At 35.1% G+C, this 17,326-nt stretch overlaps 2 protein-coding genes across 2 annotated transcripts; one reads left to right on the top strand and one right to left on the bottom strand.

Annotated features, from left to right (window-relative positions):
- Nucleotides 1–335: 335 nt before the first annotated feature.
- LOC119633028 (ankyrin repeat domain-containing protein SOWAHB-like) lies at nt 336–1,181 on the bottom strand. The gene has a single exon (XM_038026219.1). It carries the CDS (start codon nt 1,179–1,181, stop codon nt 336–338), a length of 846 nt encoding a protein of 281 aa, XP_037882147.1.
- Nucleotides 1,182–14,674: 13,493 nt separating this feature from the next.
- Nucleotides 14,675–15,358, top strand: LOC119633027 (fork head domain transcription factor slp1-like). Its single transcript, XM_038026218.1, has one exon. It carries the CDS (start codon nt 14,675–14,677, stop codon nt 15,356–15,358), a length of 684 nt encoding a protein of 227 aa, XP_037882146.1.
- Nucleotides 15,359–17,326: the final 1,968 nt, after the last annotated feature.

Genomic DNA, 17,326 nt, shown 5'->3' with positions numbered 1-17,326 from the left:
GTTTGTTCTTCTTACAGCATACAGAACCGAGATCCTGATTATTTATTAAAGCAATTATTTTAAATTTTTTTAAACTAACTTTAACTAAAATATATTTGAGATTTTGTTGGCGTTAAATTTTAATAGGAATTTAATAAAATGTAGAAAAAAAATAAATAGAATCACTGAAGATACAATTCATGATAAATTAGTACAATAAAGAGAAAAAAATTTTAAAATAAAAATTGAAATAAAAATTGTGTAAAAAGTAAAACTCTACGTTATTGACAAAATCGAGAATAAATATAAGGAAAAATAATAACAAAACTAATAAGAACAAAATATTAAGGAGATAACTAAAATAAGACGGTAGCAGCGCGTGTTTTACTACGGGGACTTACACGAGTACCTTCACTATGTGCATCGTTCGACAATAAATCATCGGATGTCGCTGAAACATTCGATGTTGACAACCAGCACGGCTGTAAATTCTCTTCATTACCCGCTAAAGATAACATTGAATTTGAAGGAAAGCTAGTCCCTAATGACTGCGTACGATTCAGAGGACTGTTTGCATTTGATTGAGATCGTTTTTTAAAGCGCATTGAAGCTCTGGCCATCGTGCCGACCCCAAGAGATCTTTTACTACTGGTTGACAGATTGCGTATATTAGATGGCGATTTAAAATGATAGTCGCTGTTAAGTTTGTCGAATAGAAATTTTGGGCTATACTTATTGCTATATGGCGAAACAGAGACGATAGTTTTTCGCTTGCTATAGTCCAAAGCCTTATTACCGGCCCAATCTAAAAGATCAAGGTTCGCTTTATAGGTATCGAATAGCATATGAAATACTTTGGTTCGATCGAATTGCATTGCGATATGCAAAGGTGTGTATCCACCATTGGTTCTACTATTAACGTCCGCTTTATATTTACCCGCAAGTAAGTTCACCATATCCTCACGACCGTGTTTTGCGGCCCAATGTAAAGCAGAATAACCCGTAAAAGGATCTCGTAATTTAACAAGTTCCGGCCATTCGCTGGCCAGCTTGACCAATTCTTGATAGTTGGCCGTAGCCATTGAAACAATCCACTTTTTGGCTTTGGGATGAGCCAACGTGATTTCAGGTAATTCGTTTTCCTCCCACAATTGCTTTTCTACTTTCTTGGATATAATTTTCTCACCGATTTTTTGGGCCATAAGATCAAATTTTCATGTGACTTCTTAAGCGGCAAGTGTGCTTCTGTGTTTTCTTCACGGATTAAAGGCTAATATTTCGCTCGACACTGACGGAAACGGAATATTGATATGTTTTCCTTATTAATTGAATTCTTTCAAACAAAACTTCCATTATTCTTAACACAGTTGCTTTTTTCGTATCTGTTTTTATTTAGACCTTTCGATGGTTGACATTTAGTACTAAGTTGATGCCTCGCTACAAAATGTCGCAAATTTTTTTCGATTTCATTTTTCACAATACTGCCACTGATAAAATTTGAAAATAAATTTGATCTGATAATAACAACAGGTTTACAAAGTTCATGAAAACAATAAATAAAATGATTATATGTAATTCATTTAGGGCTTAAATAACCTTGTGACATATATAGAGCCATAACAAGAAGACATTGAGCAAATACGTCATAAGTCATAGTCAAAAACTGTATAGTAACGATGAAAAGACTATAAGAATAACGTTTACTAATGCAATTTTCCAATTTTTATTCATTGTTGATTAATATAAAGACCAATCCTTAAGCCCAACAGAAATAAATATAAAAAAAAAGGGGCAACACCACGAATTGTGCTGAAAGACTTAGCTTTTTCTTGACCAGCTGCTCAAGGGATACCTCCTGGTGGTCAAGGGAAATTATAGATAGGGAAGGATAAAAGAAGGGAGTATCATTTTCGCCTAGCGTCCTCTTGGAAGTAGAAAGGAAAGTAACAGGAGGTGAATATAAATACTATCGTGTTGAAAAAGTAAGATCAATTTAATTTTATCCCTTTTTTTATTATTCCAAATCTACTTTAAAGTAACCCTCTCTGGTACTACACATTTATTCCTTTATTTATACCATTGTAAAAATTTTTTTCCGACAAAGTCTGCGAAACAAAGGCTGTTTGCAACATCCTAAATGTTTTCGCACAAGAAATTTGATTTCACAAACAACATTTAATGCAACTTCTTTGCTCAACAAAGTCACGCATTGTAAAAATCGGAAAAAATGCTTCTTATGTCATACAGGACCATACGCGGCTGAGACACAACGACCTTCGTTACTTGAAATCTCGCGGCTAATCATATAACCGTACGGCAATGAATGGCGATCATCGGCAAGAGAATCTAATCATGTGAGCAAATTTTCTGACGATGATCGCCAAATGCTTCTGCAGCGGCTGCAGCAAAAGAAAAATATAAACAGCTCCAAAAAATGAATGATTAAATCAAAAATTTCAAAAAAGTGAAGCGTGTCCGAAGTTTCATTTGTGAGTTGTGAGGAAAACAAAAAAAATATTTGGTAAAAGTAAATACAAGTTTTTTTTTAAAATATCGAGCCAAATTAAGCTAAATATAGTTTAACACGAAATCTATACAATTTTCTATTCATTTCAATTTGCATGCTTATTATTGGTTATCCTACGTAGTTTCTTTATATAAAACAAATAAATGTCAATTTGGCTCTCAGTTATCCATGCATTGATATGGAAAATTTTGGGAAAGAATAGGGGACGCCCCTCTCCCAATAAAAACAAGGCAATAATCACGGCGATCACCGCTTGCTTACATGATTAACTCCCTGACACAGGTATCTTTCGCACTGCAACCTATGTAGTAAAAAATTCTCCATTATAATCGATATGCCAGCGCAACTTAAATTGACTATTGATTTTACTTTTTGAACACAGTACCACATGGTCGTATATAAACATTTCTTTCGCCAAACGAAGGTAAGATAAACGGTATTACTTAAAAGTGCTCGGCTCGCGAAGAAGTTGAAAAAATTGCTTACGCTCCACAAGCCTCAAGCCATATGCATTTGCTTCCTAACGATTTCTTATTCAGACAAAATATATATACACGAATTTTTTCTATTGAAAATTACGCAAATGCAAATCTTGCGTGTACGATTATGCAGGAAATTATGCGTATTTTAATGTGGAGTCGATTCATGTGATGCCATGGAAACAGAAAATATTTATGTGAAGATTACAAGATCCCATAAAAAGGCGATGAAAGAGTTATGTCCCCTTATTAGAGAATTTCAAAAATATTGAAATTTTTGCCTACCTTATCATACCACAGCATATTGAGCTTAGTGAGCAGCGGAAAGTCGAGCGGAACGTCGTTTCACGACTGAAGGAAGTTTGAAGACATGTAAAATATCTTACGTGACCACACATAAGACCTTTATTAAAGTTCAAACAAAGAACTCCGTATTCACATTGAACACAACACCGTGAATCTTCTGTTGATGATTTGCTAAATTGCAGAAAAAGAAGAAGAGGAACACACAAAATATGAAATTGCTACAGAATGCAAAACTTTAGCATTTTTTTCGGCTCTGCTACCGTGCGTTTGTCGATTAACAATTTTCGAAATTCTAGTTGTGGCTGAAAGATCTGCAAATACCATTTACCAAAAAGAAGATAAGTTAAAAAGTAACTTGGTGCAGGTATAATTGACATTGCAGAGCGTGAAGAAGAAGACGAAATCAATTGAATACGAAAGGAATCTGTAGGCAATCGTCACATCCTTACTTCGCACTTCACTACCTCTGCAGAGATGAACTAATTGTCTCAAAATAAAAGTGACCTCTGAACGTAAGGAGCTATTACTTTTTGTAGCAATGAAAACTAGGAGGCTACAGAGAAAAGGTTTATAAAGCTTATGTAGGCGAAATTACTATATGTAAGCACTTAAAATCAATCACTAACTTAAATTATCAACTCACCGCTGTTCGACAAGAACATCTTATCATACATCATATAGAACGTCTGAAAAGATATAATTGTATCAGCAAATTAAGAATGAAATTTAATTTTCACTAAACTTTTAATATTTTAACTTTAAAACTAATTTTTGAGGCTAAGAAGTTCGTGTGAAGTATGTGAGACATGCGTTTATGCGTCACTACTTTTTGACCTATCCAATAATAACAAAAAATTCCGGGTTTCATCTCGAGTGCAAGAAATCTATCAATTCAGAAAAGAATTTAATTCGATTATGTCAGCTAATGTAAAAGTCAAATGGCATTATAGAATAAATTTATAATAAAATGATTTGCATACCATCCCCCCAATATAAAAGAAAAAAAAATGTTAACGACGTTAGTACAAGAAACTTCCGCATTTTTGGCAGCATTCTAGCACAAATAAATAGCTATGTTAACGACAACGACAACAACAACAACAACAACAGCAAACTAAGAAATATAACATGCCATAAGATGATTCGCACAGTACGCAGGATCAATATATCTTTAACAAAAGAACCACCGAATATGTTAACTTGACTCATTTTCAACTTTCGAGATTTAAAAAATTCAAAAATTTGATAGAGACCTTTACACACAGTGAGAATGCAAAATCGTCTCTCCTTTTGAGGTCACGTCTTTCGTTCAGGGTAAGTTATGCCTAAGTAACTTTAGAGGGTAACGCATAGTTGTGTCTTCCTCATTTGGTAGGACAAGATAAACGACAGGATTTGCGGCAATCTCAGCCGAAGCAGTCGATTTTTGGCCGAGATCTGGCAAGATGGGTCACGACAACCTTTAAACAAAACATTGACAAGCAATGTCCGTTTCATTTTCCTATTGCCCTGACGGTAGGCAGATCGTCTTTAGTATATGTTTAATTGCTTCGCAGTGAGAAATCAATCCTTTAAAATAAATTGAATTCATCTTACTTGTCTTATTTTAAGTAATCGAAAGCGATTAGCGTTAAGTTCAATAATTCTTTTGGATTATGAAATATACAAAGGATTATCAAAGACCTCCCTGCATGCAGTGCTAAGGTGAATTCGACTCATGGGCAAGTATAAGTACACTTGATGCCGTCCCTATTAACTCATCCGTCCATCTAGCGAGGCCGTCCTTAAAATTCTTGGGTAATCACAGCAAAACGGCACATCACAAAGAATCGCCTTCTCAACCGTTTTAAGTTTGTCTGCCCATCTTTCCGTTTGCCTGACTTGTGTTCTCGTGTTCAACCTACAAGCCCGAGGTTTTGAGGTATTTTGATGAAATTTTATACCCTAACATGTGTTGGCCCAAGGACAAACACTACTGATAATGGTTCGGATCGATCCGCTTTTTCGTCCATTTCCCATGTAACGCCTAATTTGAAAGTGTCGTTATATAACCGTAAAAGTCGTCGAATAACTATGAAAAGCGAAGCGGTATAGCGTAGTTAATGATGGACCATGATGGACTATAGTGCTTTTGCTTGTTTGCACTTAAGCCACTTTTCGAAATGTCGATGACTTATGCCTTACTTTGCCAATTTACCTAAATATCGTAGTCCCAGTACTATTGCCAAAAGCTTCAATAATATTTCGACGCTTGGACAGTGAGAATAAGAACACTCCGAGCCGCTTACATAGCCAATATACAAATAAATATTCTGCGTGTACATACTATATATGTATTGTTCTATATGCTTTCGATATTTCGCCAAGAGATGTAACACGCGACCAGAAATACATAAATGATAAAAATACATCTACATCAGGACACAAAGTGCAAGCGAATCAACGATTTGTTAAATGTAACAAACGGAGGTAACGAGAGTTCATTGCAATAAGTGAATTCGATATAATAAAGAATAAAAAGCAGCAAGAAGCTTTGCTCAGCTTTTATATATATATATTCTCTGGTAGTTTGATAGAGCAAATTTTTGTTACGAGTAAATTGTCGTTAGCATATCAGGCTGTGTATTACACCCCTCACGACGCCCATTTAGGTGCATATAACGTAAGACGTTGGATTCGAAAGCAAATCTTACAATATTATTCCTAAAGGAATTAACGAAAGAAATTAATTCGTCTTGGATGAACACATGACACAGCAACTTATATGTAATATTTGGCGGCGATTGAGAGCGAAGAATAGGTTACTTTATGTATGTCGTGCAGGTGCGTACCTTATGTATATTCATATAGTTGAAATTATATTTTGTATGACTCCGAACCGAACCTTATAGGTAATCATGTATATTACAAGCTCTACCTACTTACAAAATAAGCAAAAATTTACATTTACAAGAAAAACGATTAAACTATAAGTTTCAGAATTTCGACGCTATAGTTTAAGGGAAAACGGAGCAAACTAAACTTAACCTTAACTTCCAAATTTTATCGGACGACTGAGAGGAAAAAAATGTAGGCCAAGTTCATTCGTCTACACAAATTGCTGAATACATGGTTATGGTTTCAGTAGTTGGAATAGCATCCAAGTCCAATTAAAACAATTGCAGTGTGTATGTGAGTAAAGTATATCCATATATACAATGGAGTTTAGAGACGTACAATAAACTCCACAATGTTCTGCACAATAAAAATGCTTAAACCATAGCTTTGAGAAAATCGTGTCATATTCTTTAAAATATGCGAATGAAATCTGCAAATAATATGAAACCAAAATCGAAAACATTGTTCAATAAGGAGGAGTATCTACAGAGACCGAATGAGCCTTCTTATGCACCTAAACAGATTTCTTATAAGACATATAAGCCGACGGTGCGAAGATGAATAGCGACTTTGCTTATACGGTTCAAATGATTTAAGTTCTTCGAATTTTGTGATACCGAAATTATTAATAGCTTGAATTATTTGAGATCACCATGGCCAGTTGCGTCGTCAAGATTTCAATTTGCTCAACCTCTTGTTTAATTCAGAGCACAGCATCATCAGGTGGCAACTTGGATGCTCAATTCCTTTTCTCGCCAATAGGCTATAGTTGTTTACTTGTGAACTTTTGCGTGAAGACACAAATGATGTAAGCATAGGTATGTGGAAAAGTTGTTATTAGGTTCAAACTTTTTCGGGCAGAGCTCGACAAAGACCAGAATAAGGGCAATCTTTTTCCTTGAAGGAGCTTAATAAACGAAGAACTATGCCTTGCGTTATCCAACATAAACTACATTAATAGGAATTTTTGGTCGCACGCTATGTAGAAATCCCAGTGCAAATGCAACTCTTTAAAGAATTAAAACAATTCTATATAGGATTGTTTCAGTATCCAGAATTACAATAATTCCAATAGGATAATGGAACAATTGTGTACAGCTGTTTAAATGATGCCAAGTTTTTGCTTTATGGATAAAAACGATTAAGCCAATCGTGAACACGAACCATGTGTTTATCTTATGAAAGTGCAGCCAAGTTGAAAATTAATTCTACATAGTCTTTGTCTGTATGTAGTGCGACCAGATCAATTATGTATCATATCTACCATAAGTTGTCCAAAATATATTAAAGTATGAAAAGAAATCACTTTAGTTAATGTTATCAAATAGCTAACTGAGTTATGAAAAAAAGACTTAAAACCTATCATGGTTAACAAAGGAACAAGGTCAATAATTTAATAACTTTCCGTATTCCGGTTCTGACATGCAGGTATAATTGCGAACTGTACCAACATATATATTATAACAAGACATCAAAGACAGAAAGTTTAAAAATCTAAGACTAAAGAAAAGTTTTTTTACTGCCATACGTCAGCTGATATCACAGCCGTTTGTGCAAATATAAATGAGTACCTAACCGATGTTCGCCCACCTATCTATTTACTAATCTGCAGACACCTAGCGGACAAGCTATCGACAAACGAACAAGACAGTTATTTTAAAGTAGAACATAACATCTTGTGTAACTTGTAGGGCTTGTTAGTCACCCATCAATGAGTTTTGCGCCAAAAACTAAAAGTCGTCAGACTTTCCAAGAAATTAAAGCCAAGCTCGTTAAGCTTTGCAAGGGACTCACTTTGTCAAAGAGAACGTAGTTGAATTGAAGCAAAAAAATGAAGGACACTGCTCGGAGTGCAGCACTGCGACTATGGCGCCAAAAAGATCAAAGATGTACTTTTGAAAGCGCTTGAGATAGCTATGTACTTTGAGACCTGATATGGGTCGGCTAAATTATTTTGCAGACAAATTGAATGAAGAAAAGATTTTTGCAAAGTGAGTGCCACATTTCCTCCTAAGCGACCAAAAAGGTACTTCTACTTCAACGAAGATTTTGGAAAAGTTTAACGTCACTTCGTCTAAGTGTCTTCGTCTCTGCGTAACTATGAATGAGACCCGAATCCCCTAGAAAATATGTAAAGGTCGAGCGGGCTTATCATCAGCGATTTTTTGGGATGCAAGCGCTGCATAATATCCATCGATTAGCTTGAAAAAGGCAAAACGATAACAGGCGGATGCCTGTTCAGCATTATTGGCAGGATTATATAACAAAATCAACTAAAAGCATCCGCATTCGAAGAGAGAGACCATGCCCTTTTGTGACGTCAATGCACGAGGAAATGAGATGTGAATTGCTTCGGCAACTATCCTCTTTTCCACATTGCATATCCACTAAGTATTGCCTGTTGGTCAACTAAAAAAGTTGGTTGTCTGCTATGGATTTTGCATCGAATGAAAAACTCGAGGATATTTTATACGGCGTCACAAACCATACCAGCTATGAACTGCAAGGAAGCACAGAAAGACCAAGTATAAAAATAATGTTTTATTTATTATAGGTATGTTAATAATTGGTCACAAGAGCACACGTAAACTGCCTGGATGTTTGCATATTCTTTGGGATAAAAAGTGAAAAGTTCATTCGCACGGACTAGACTTCAAATTAAGTGCTCCACGCAAAGTGGAAAATATCAGAAAGAACAAAAAATTCCACTATTCTTACGTGACTGTATTTCATTTATATCAGGGGCTGCCAGATTTTTTCCTCGGCAAAGGACGCCGTAAAATCCATTAAAATTGCTGGCAAAAGGAAAAAAACTTATGTAATTGCTAGTGAATTTATCCACCTTACTGCTACGAAGTCCAATTTCTGTATAAATCAATAAGGAGGATGTGCTTGAAGATTTTTGGAAAGATTACCAATATATGGTTCGAAGTTTCAACTTTAAATCGCCACGAAATTTCAAAATTAAGTTTGTCTCTTTGCTTTATTAGATTAGAATTAACATAACTGAAACTAATTTTTATCATATGTGAGCTTGGCAATGTGTTTAAAGTGGGAAATGCAAGCATTACAAAGCTTTGAATATTTGTTCGCTATAGTTATATATTACTCTTCATGCCCATAGTTTCTATCCTACACTCTAGATCGGATCGACTCCTACATACATAATATCGCCTCATGTGGGTCGAGATCGATTACTAGGGAGATCGTTGACTTATATCTTCCTTTCTTCTGTTATTACCAATTTATTACTGGATATAAGTAATCGCATGCGATTTATCATATTATTGTGCAATAAGTTATGCCGTTAATTAAATCACATAAATCTTTTCGGCTTTTTGCTGTGTGTATGATTTCGTCAATAGTTCTCAGCTCTACCCAGTTTCCACTATTACGTAGCCATGACATTTGTTTTCTCACTAGGTCTCTAAACACTTCGATACGGTCTTCGATCATGAGAAGTGTAGTAGTTCGTACATTTCTTCACAAGCCATTTGTCCAAAATACGTAGCATTTTAATAGACCACGCCTCAATTTTATTCTTTTTAAAGCTTCAGAAATGTATGTGAGATCTCTCCACGATATTTTCATCTCAAAGGCTTCCATTTTGTTTATTGTATTGCAGCACCATGCAAAGCTTTCCATGAAACGAAAGCGAACGGACAAGCTAACTTTCCTGGCTTGCTGGAATTTTCGTGGACAAGTATCTAGCTATTTCTATTCTTCTTTTTGTTTCTACTTTGTTGTCCCGGAAACCTTTTCCACACTTTGGTGATAAACTGATAGAGTAGTGTTTGCCTCGATTATTTGAATAGCTTTTCGAAAAATTACCTCAGAGTGGATATTAAAAATATACCCTTGGCGAAGACCTCTTTTTATGAGAATATAATTGGTTTTAATATCATTACCATGGGCTCCTGATCTTTATCTCCAGTATAAATTTTTTCATGCCCCTTATATCTTTTCCGTTAACACTAAGACATTTCGAGATATCTATTGTGCGGCACTCTGTCAAACGATTCTTCATAATTTATAAAACAAAGGAAAATATCTTTTTGTACATCTCTGGAATTCTCGACTGGAATGTGAACGCAAAATAAAGCTTCATTTCCTCTTACATAAAGACATTAAATTCTGCACCGCGTAACCTTCAGTTCAAAGTCCAAATCGAAATGTTAAGCCTAGTCGATATAGGCACAACACTTACAAATTGGGCGCACTCTCATTAGACTGCGGTCATCAGCGCTTTCACTTTCCTCATTCTCTTATTTCTCTTCCCTCAACTCATTTCTTTGTGAACGTCACTATGCTACGCGAATAGAAGAAGAAGACATCCACTAAGTGATTGTTGGTCATATTAAAGAAGTTATAAACCGTTGATTTATCAATGACGTATACGAATAACAAGTCTTATCAATAAGCAAGAAAAACCGCTTCACTTCGGCTACTTGCTTCACCGATTAATAAATCAAAGATAGTCTTCAAATGCTAATAATTCTTGAAACTTTTATATCTTTCTTCCCATTTGAATAGTGTAGGACGTGTTGAAGAGAAAATCTTTTACCCAATTGTGTTTAATGTTTCAAAAAGTATAGAGTTTATGCATCCATTAGCTAAACTTACTCTTGATATTTTCATAAATTTGCTTTAATCATAAGTTATTTCATTTTATTGCATGTTGGCGCATGTACTCACATAAATTATACGCAGCATGAAATATTAAACGGCCTTTAACATCATCGTTAATGTTTACACATAAACTTTTTGGATTGGCTGACGATAATGCTGCGCCACAACCACATAAGCGTAGTAAAAGTATTGGATATCCGAGAGCTTGTACGGGTTTACTAGACGCAATATTACGATAAAATTGTTATGAAATTTGCGATAACTAAGCATAATTTAAAAGCAATCGTTTTTACCACTCGCAAATCGTTAGTATTCTCTTAACTCTCTTTACTCGCTTTATAAACATAATTTATTTTATAAAGTTCCTATAGTGTTGCTTATGTTAGCAAGTTCAAAAAATTAACCATGCATTGATGTAACGATTGCACATAAATTTATATATCCGACTTACACACAGCCACAGCTATTATTTTTAATTAGTATACACATCCAAATATCCGAGCTGTTTCAAATTAACTGTTGAGGAGCTTTATGTAATGGAAATGTTCATTTTTGTTGGAATTTGTTTTTTTTTTTTTTTTAAGCTTGTTTCATACAAAATCAATAAAAACGGCAGAACGTGTACTAAAGAAAAAGAAAGAGAAATTCAACATTGTGATGAAATAGAAAAATTAAATATATATTCAAAAAATAGTGATAACATGACGTTCCCAAATTTCAGCTGACCACTACTTTCTTTCTTTCTTCCTCAAGGTGAGATGAAACTCAAGCAAAAATCGATTGGAACAAATAGATATTCCAGCCTTTAAAGTCGTATCGTATCGAAATCGTATTACAATTCTTGTAAATTTTTCGTCGCTGTGTGCCGCAACCGTTCTTTGCAAGTACAGCGGAGGACCGACTATATAAAATCCTTAAAAATGATCAGTTTTCATTGCTTGTGAGTGAAATAATGAGGAAAATTTGGTTGATATGTTAATTTTTAATCCTACGAGAGCAACGAACACGAATTTTAAAATTTCAGATATCTGCAACCAGATACGCAGACATGGCCACAATCAAATTCTCCTATTTACGCTAATAGTAAAGATACGAAGTTTATGCGATCTTTAATATATGTCTTGAGCCACAAGCGTCTGACAAATCTAACACATCCTTTGCAGCATATATAAATAAAAAATCATGCTTTCAATCTTTTATATGTTTAATGCTTCCGACATTGTCACAGAAAAAAAGGCGATAGTTATGGCAAAACATTTTTATTTGGATTAAACGCCAATCGCAACGGATATAACAGTGAATATAAAGCGAAATTTGTATGATAATCAATTTCTATTAATTTAATTTAAAAAAAACATCATAGAATACGAATTTTGGAATTTATATTCATTTTTTTCATTTTATCGATGCATAAAGAGAAGAAAAAATAAATTGAATTTCATAATTCTTAGTTAACACATGAATAAATGCACACACACAGCTATAGCTTACAACTTGTATCTGGATTGCCTTACACTTTAATTCACAGATGGGAAAATTATTACAATTGAATAAACACTGGCTGCCTTATATCATTTAGTGTTATAAAGCTTGAACGTAGAAGATAGATCCTTCGAATAAGTTTTTTAATAAAACCTATTCAAGGACATAATTCCTCATCAATCTTCCTCAGTATGGCAGAGTTTCATGGCATTTTCTTCTCCTAGCGATATCTCTATGCAGGACTATTTGAGGGCAACGAAAAGGCTCAATGTCCAGTCAGCAGAAGAGTTCATGATAGATCCTAGATATTTCTGTTGCATATCAAGAAGCCACCCTGAAAGGCTGGGCATAAAAAAAGTCGGATTGTCATTGGAAGCAATGTGCACAACAACGGCAGGCGGAAAGATCCACAAAACCATCCGGTATGGCACATGAACTACTGAAATTAAGAAGAAATGGCCTCCGTTTAGTCATGGCCTTCTACACGGATCATTGCTGCCTCCGATATCGATTCATGCAGATTCAAGCGTGACTCCCATCATATTCGATGTGTATATTGGACCATCTACAGAACCAGACATCATGTTTGGCGAGTATTTCATAACGCCCGACACGGTATGCTGCTTCGGTCTAAAGAAGCTAGTGGGATTAGAGCTAGGGGCATGGGCGAGTACAATGTATCAATATAGGACGCGCTATGGTTTGACCACGCAATTAATAATAATAATAATACAAGACTATATAAGAGCTTTTTCCTTCTTTTCCGCACGTTACGCAAGCAATTATTTGTTTTCAATAAACGATGCTTAATTTACGCGTTTAAGGCTGCTTCCCTATATTGTTCAATTCGTCATAAGACGGAATTGGGATACTCTCGATATCAACCATTGCATTATAGTTTTCTATTGAAACTTTTTATCGCATATTCAATCGTTCAGCGTAGTGTAAACGACTTTCCATATGGAAACGCTGCTGATGGTTTATCTATCATCTGCTAGCCCTATATCGTACTTAAACTAACTGTTAATCGTTAAAGGACTAATTATGCTCACTAGAACCAGTTGCCAAGCCTGTAGAAGTCTGCAATGATTTAGGATTCCAGTACCTAGTCGGATCTGCAGCCCGATAGTTGCGAGTGTACCCATTCATGAACTTTTTTCCCCTTTCTTCTTATATTTTATAAGAGCATTTATAGTAAGTAGATAAGATTTGTATTATCTTTAAGAATGAATCTAACTCGGCTGTGTGTTTACGTTAGCTGAGTTTCATGTGCAAATAAATAAACAAATAAATACAATGCCAAGAGGCAGCCAACCATATTACATAGGAAGAAGAAGAAATTGCAAAACTTTTTTTCCCTTCATTAGTTTCAAATACAAGTCGCCAAATGCTGTTGATCATCACCAGCTGCACTTTACATCTTTTGGCGTAGACTAGACTAAGGCTGTCTCGTGACCAAAGATATCCATGCTTGTAAAATCGCCGGTACATACAGTAACGTTGTTGATTGCAATTTCTTAATAGCTCAGAGCCGTCATATTATCCCATTTTTTACTACGAGGTTAATTTGTTAACATTTTGTGTTATAAGTCAATAACAGTCAAACGACTATGAAATTATGCTTCCATATGTAATTTCCATTTAAACCCATCTGCTAGACATGCGAGTTAGAAAATCAATGTTTTAAATATTTCTGAGAATCATATGCAAAGAGAAAAACAAACAAAATCCCTTTTAAACGGCGTTACCATCTGCTTAGGTAGAATGCTAAGTACGCTGCAGCTGCATGCACTGTATATATATATATATATATAAGCTAAGCTTAGTTCATTAGTTACTTTTCTATTTAGTTAGAGCTTTGGACGGATAGATCAACAAGTACCTTCGATTTGAAAATTAAATTTTTTGTTTGTTTATCTTTTTAAATGTCAAATCAACGATACGCATATGCAGCGTAGAGTAAACGGATTGAAAAGTATTGCATACTTTCACCTTTTCGGTGACGACTATAATAATTAACATTAGTATACATTTGTCATTTTATGCGCGACAAAGTAAATACATAAAAGTATTAATTTTACAATGCGGTGAAGAAGTCAATTGGCGCCTTGTCCGCAGAGTTAATTACAGCAATAACATTGCGCGTTATGAGAGGCGCATTTTCACAATGAAAACGGGAAAAATCACTGATTACGAAAGGATTACAGTAAAATGAATATTCGTTTATTAGGAAAATTTCGCAATTACTTTTATCCTTTAGAATCTTTGGTATAAATATCACTTCAGACGCAATATTTAGTCACATTTCGCAAAATAATAGTTGCACTGCGGTTGTGTTGTCTTAACTCAGCGAAACTTAATCTTAAAAAAAAAATAAGGAGAAAAATATCGAAATATGTGTTCAGCCTTTAGCATACGATCCATTTTAGGTGATGACAACATTGAAGGGCAGGAAAATGAAGAATCGCAAACATCTTCGGGCTCCGAAGACTCTGGCGATGCTAGGCCTGGCTACACTTACAGCGCGTTGATTTTTATGGCCTTACGCAGCAGTCCCGAGAAACGTCTGACATTGAACGGCATTTGTGAATGGATAGCTAAGAATTATCCGTACTATCAGAAAAACAAAACTCAATGGACGAATTCTATTCGTCATAATTTAAGCTTATGTCCGTACTTCGAGAAAGTCCAAAGAGCTTTGGATGATCCTGGACGTGGCAATTATTGGACTATCAATCCATTATATGAAGGCTTGAAAGTCGGCGAAACAACCGGACGTCTAAGGGGCAATAGTAACTGTGATCTTATCCAACAACAACAACAACAATGCTTCGCTGCCGAATGTGCCAGTCTCTGTCCAAGCTATCCGTATCGACCGTGTTTGAATAGTGCACCATTTGCTCAGCATCCTACACTGCATGCTGTGTACTTTCCCACCCCGGAAGAGATACATTTCGTTCAGCAGGCGGCGATAATGCAAAAGCAAAGAGAACAATATTGGAGTTTGTACCAACAAAATCCGCAACAACCAAATGTGTCATGCGGAGCCAGCTTCCACACACAGTCGACTTCAATGTAAAAAAAATTGTCTAATGAAAGACAACGCAATGTTAAGAAATATGATTGTAAATATTTGCTATAAAGATTGTATATATTCGTCAAGTATTTTAGATTTTAAGTAACAGAATCCTTGGATTTCTTATTTCTTATTTTTTAAATAAATATAAAAAAAATAACAAAAGCAACAAAAATTACAACGATCTTTGAAACTTTAATGAGATGCTGAACAAAAATTGTCATAAAGAATTCTGAATAACTGAGCAAAATTTTAAATTTTTAAAAGAAAGACATGCAGATGATAATTTTTTCTTCTTCTTCTTATCCTGTAATTTAGCAAAACCAAAAACAGAAGACAACGAAGGTTTTGGTTATACCCTACACCACTTATAGCACAGGCGTGGATGTATGTAACACCCCCAAGGGCTTAAGATGGACCAAACTTTTGTCCTAACAATTGATACAGAAAATGATTCTCAGCTTGTCTGACCTGCTGATGTCTACCCTTGTAAATTTGCGTTCAACCCAAACGTTGCAATTTTTAATATATTTGCATATAAAATGTGGTAAAGTCACGTGTGTTGACCCACGGACGAATGTTGTTGAAAATTGTGCGGATCGGTTGATCTTTTCGACCAGTCCACATGTAACGTTATATGGAAAAAATTGCAATTTTCAAAATTTCTCGACAAAGTTCGCTGAGCAATAGTGTTTCGACATTTTAAATTGATATGAAAAATTTTGTTCGGCTGGGGCAATTTTTTGAAGTCCTTCTCGTATAACCGCATCTACAAAGATTAAATCTTTAGGTGCCTTAAAGGTATATCTTTCAATATTTTATGGTGAAAATTGTTGTTTGTAATAGTAAATTGACGTTAACTAATTTGGATGACGGAGGTCTATTTTTTACTACTACTATTGCATATAAGGATTCTCACGAAAGGTAGACATGCCTTTTATGCCGAAAAGGCCTAACGATCAGCCCAATAGTTCGCTGTCGATACAAGTTGCTGTGTTCGCTTTTTGAAGCCGTCATTCAAAAGAGTCGTGTGGTGTAAAGATATATTAAGAATGTGCAGATGTTTGTAACACCCAGAAGAACTTGAGATATACCAATCGCTTTACTACTTGAATGTTACTTTGAATGTTTGTGTTCAATCTACACGTCGAAATTTTGTCTCTTCCTATATTGTGCTTTATTTTGAACACTTGTCGTATAAATAATTGTAAGGTGATAGAGGGCAGGCAGTGATTCGCTGTAGGGTTTTTGTGTGCTTTTCTTTCGGTTCTTAAATAAAGGGAGTACCATTTCAATATTAAAAACATTGCTACCTTTCTCTCCGAAAGCTTTTATATAGTGTGCTTTCCAAAATGATTTATATAACATACCATACTGTTTCTGTTCTATGGCATTTTTCTTCATGTGGCTATAAATTTTTATTACAAAACCTATTACTTCTTTCTTTATAAACTCGTATGTATGCATTCGATAAATCAAAATCTACTTCTAGGTATGGATGGCAGAGAGCAAAACAAACCGAGGAAAACGATAAAGAAATATGAACAAATTTTTATATATTAAAAAGTAAAAAAATTACATTTTGTTGTGACCAAATCCTTTACACGCATCATCGCAATCCTGAAGTAAAGGAAAAGAACTGCATTTGCATACTCTATAATATTGATTGGGCGCGGCCGAAATTTACTAATTTCAGAATAAAAGTGGACGTTTCTATCCTGTGTGTACCGGTGATTAGTAATGAGCAAAAAATACGAAAAGCAAAGATGTTTGCAGTTTCTATTACATAAGCGTTGTAGGTGTGTTCTTTGAAAAGTTTGGGTTATTTCCAAATTCTTTCACAAGTTTTTGGGCGATATCCTCATTTTTGCGAACGGGAGAATGCTTCTCATAGGTGCTACACAGCTGTGCAGAGGGGCAGCTGGACGGGCGGATCGAGGACATGCATAGGTTCATTCCGAATTTGAAACT

The sequence above is a fragment of the Glossina fuscipes genome, unplaced genomic scaffold (genome assembly GCF_014805625.2).
Source record: "Glossina fuscipes isolate IAEA_lab_2018 unplaced genomic scaffold, Yale_Gfus_2 2, whole genome shotgun sequence".
In the NCBI taxonomy this organism is placed as follows: domain Eukaryota; kingdom Metazoa; phylum Arthropoda; class Insecta; order Diptera; family Glossinidae; genus Glossina; species Glossina fuscipes.
The sequence above is the reverse complement of the archived record's forward strand: the minus strand, read 5'-3'. Positions and strand labels throughout refer to the sequence as shown.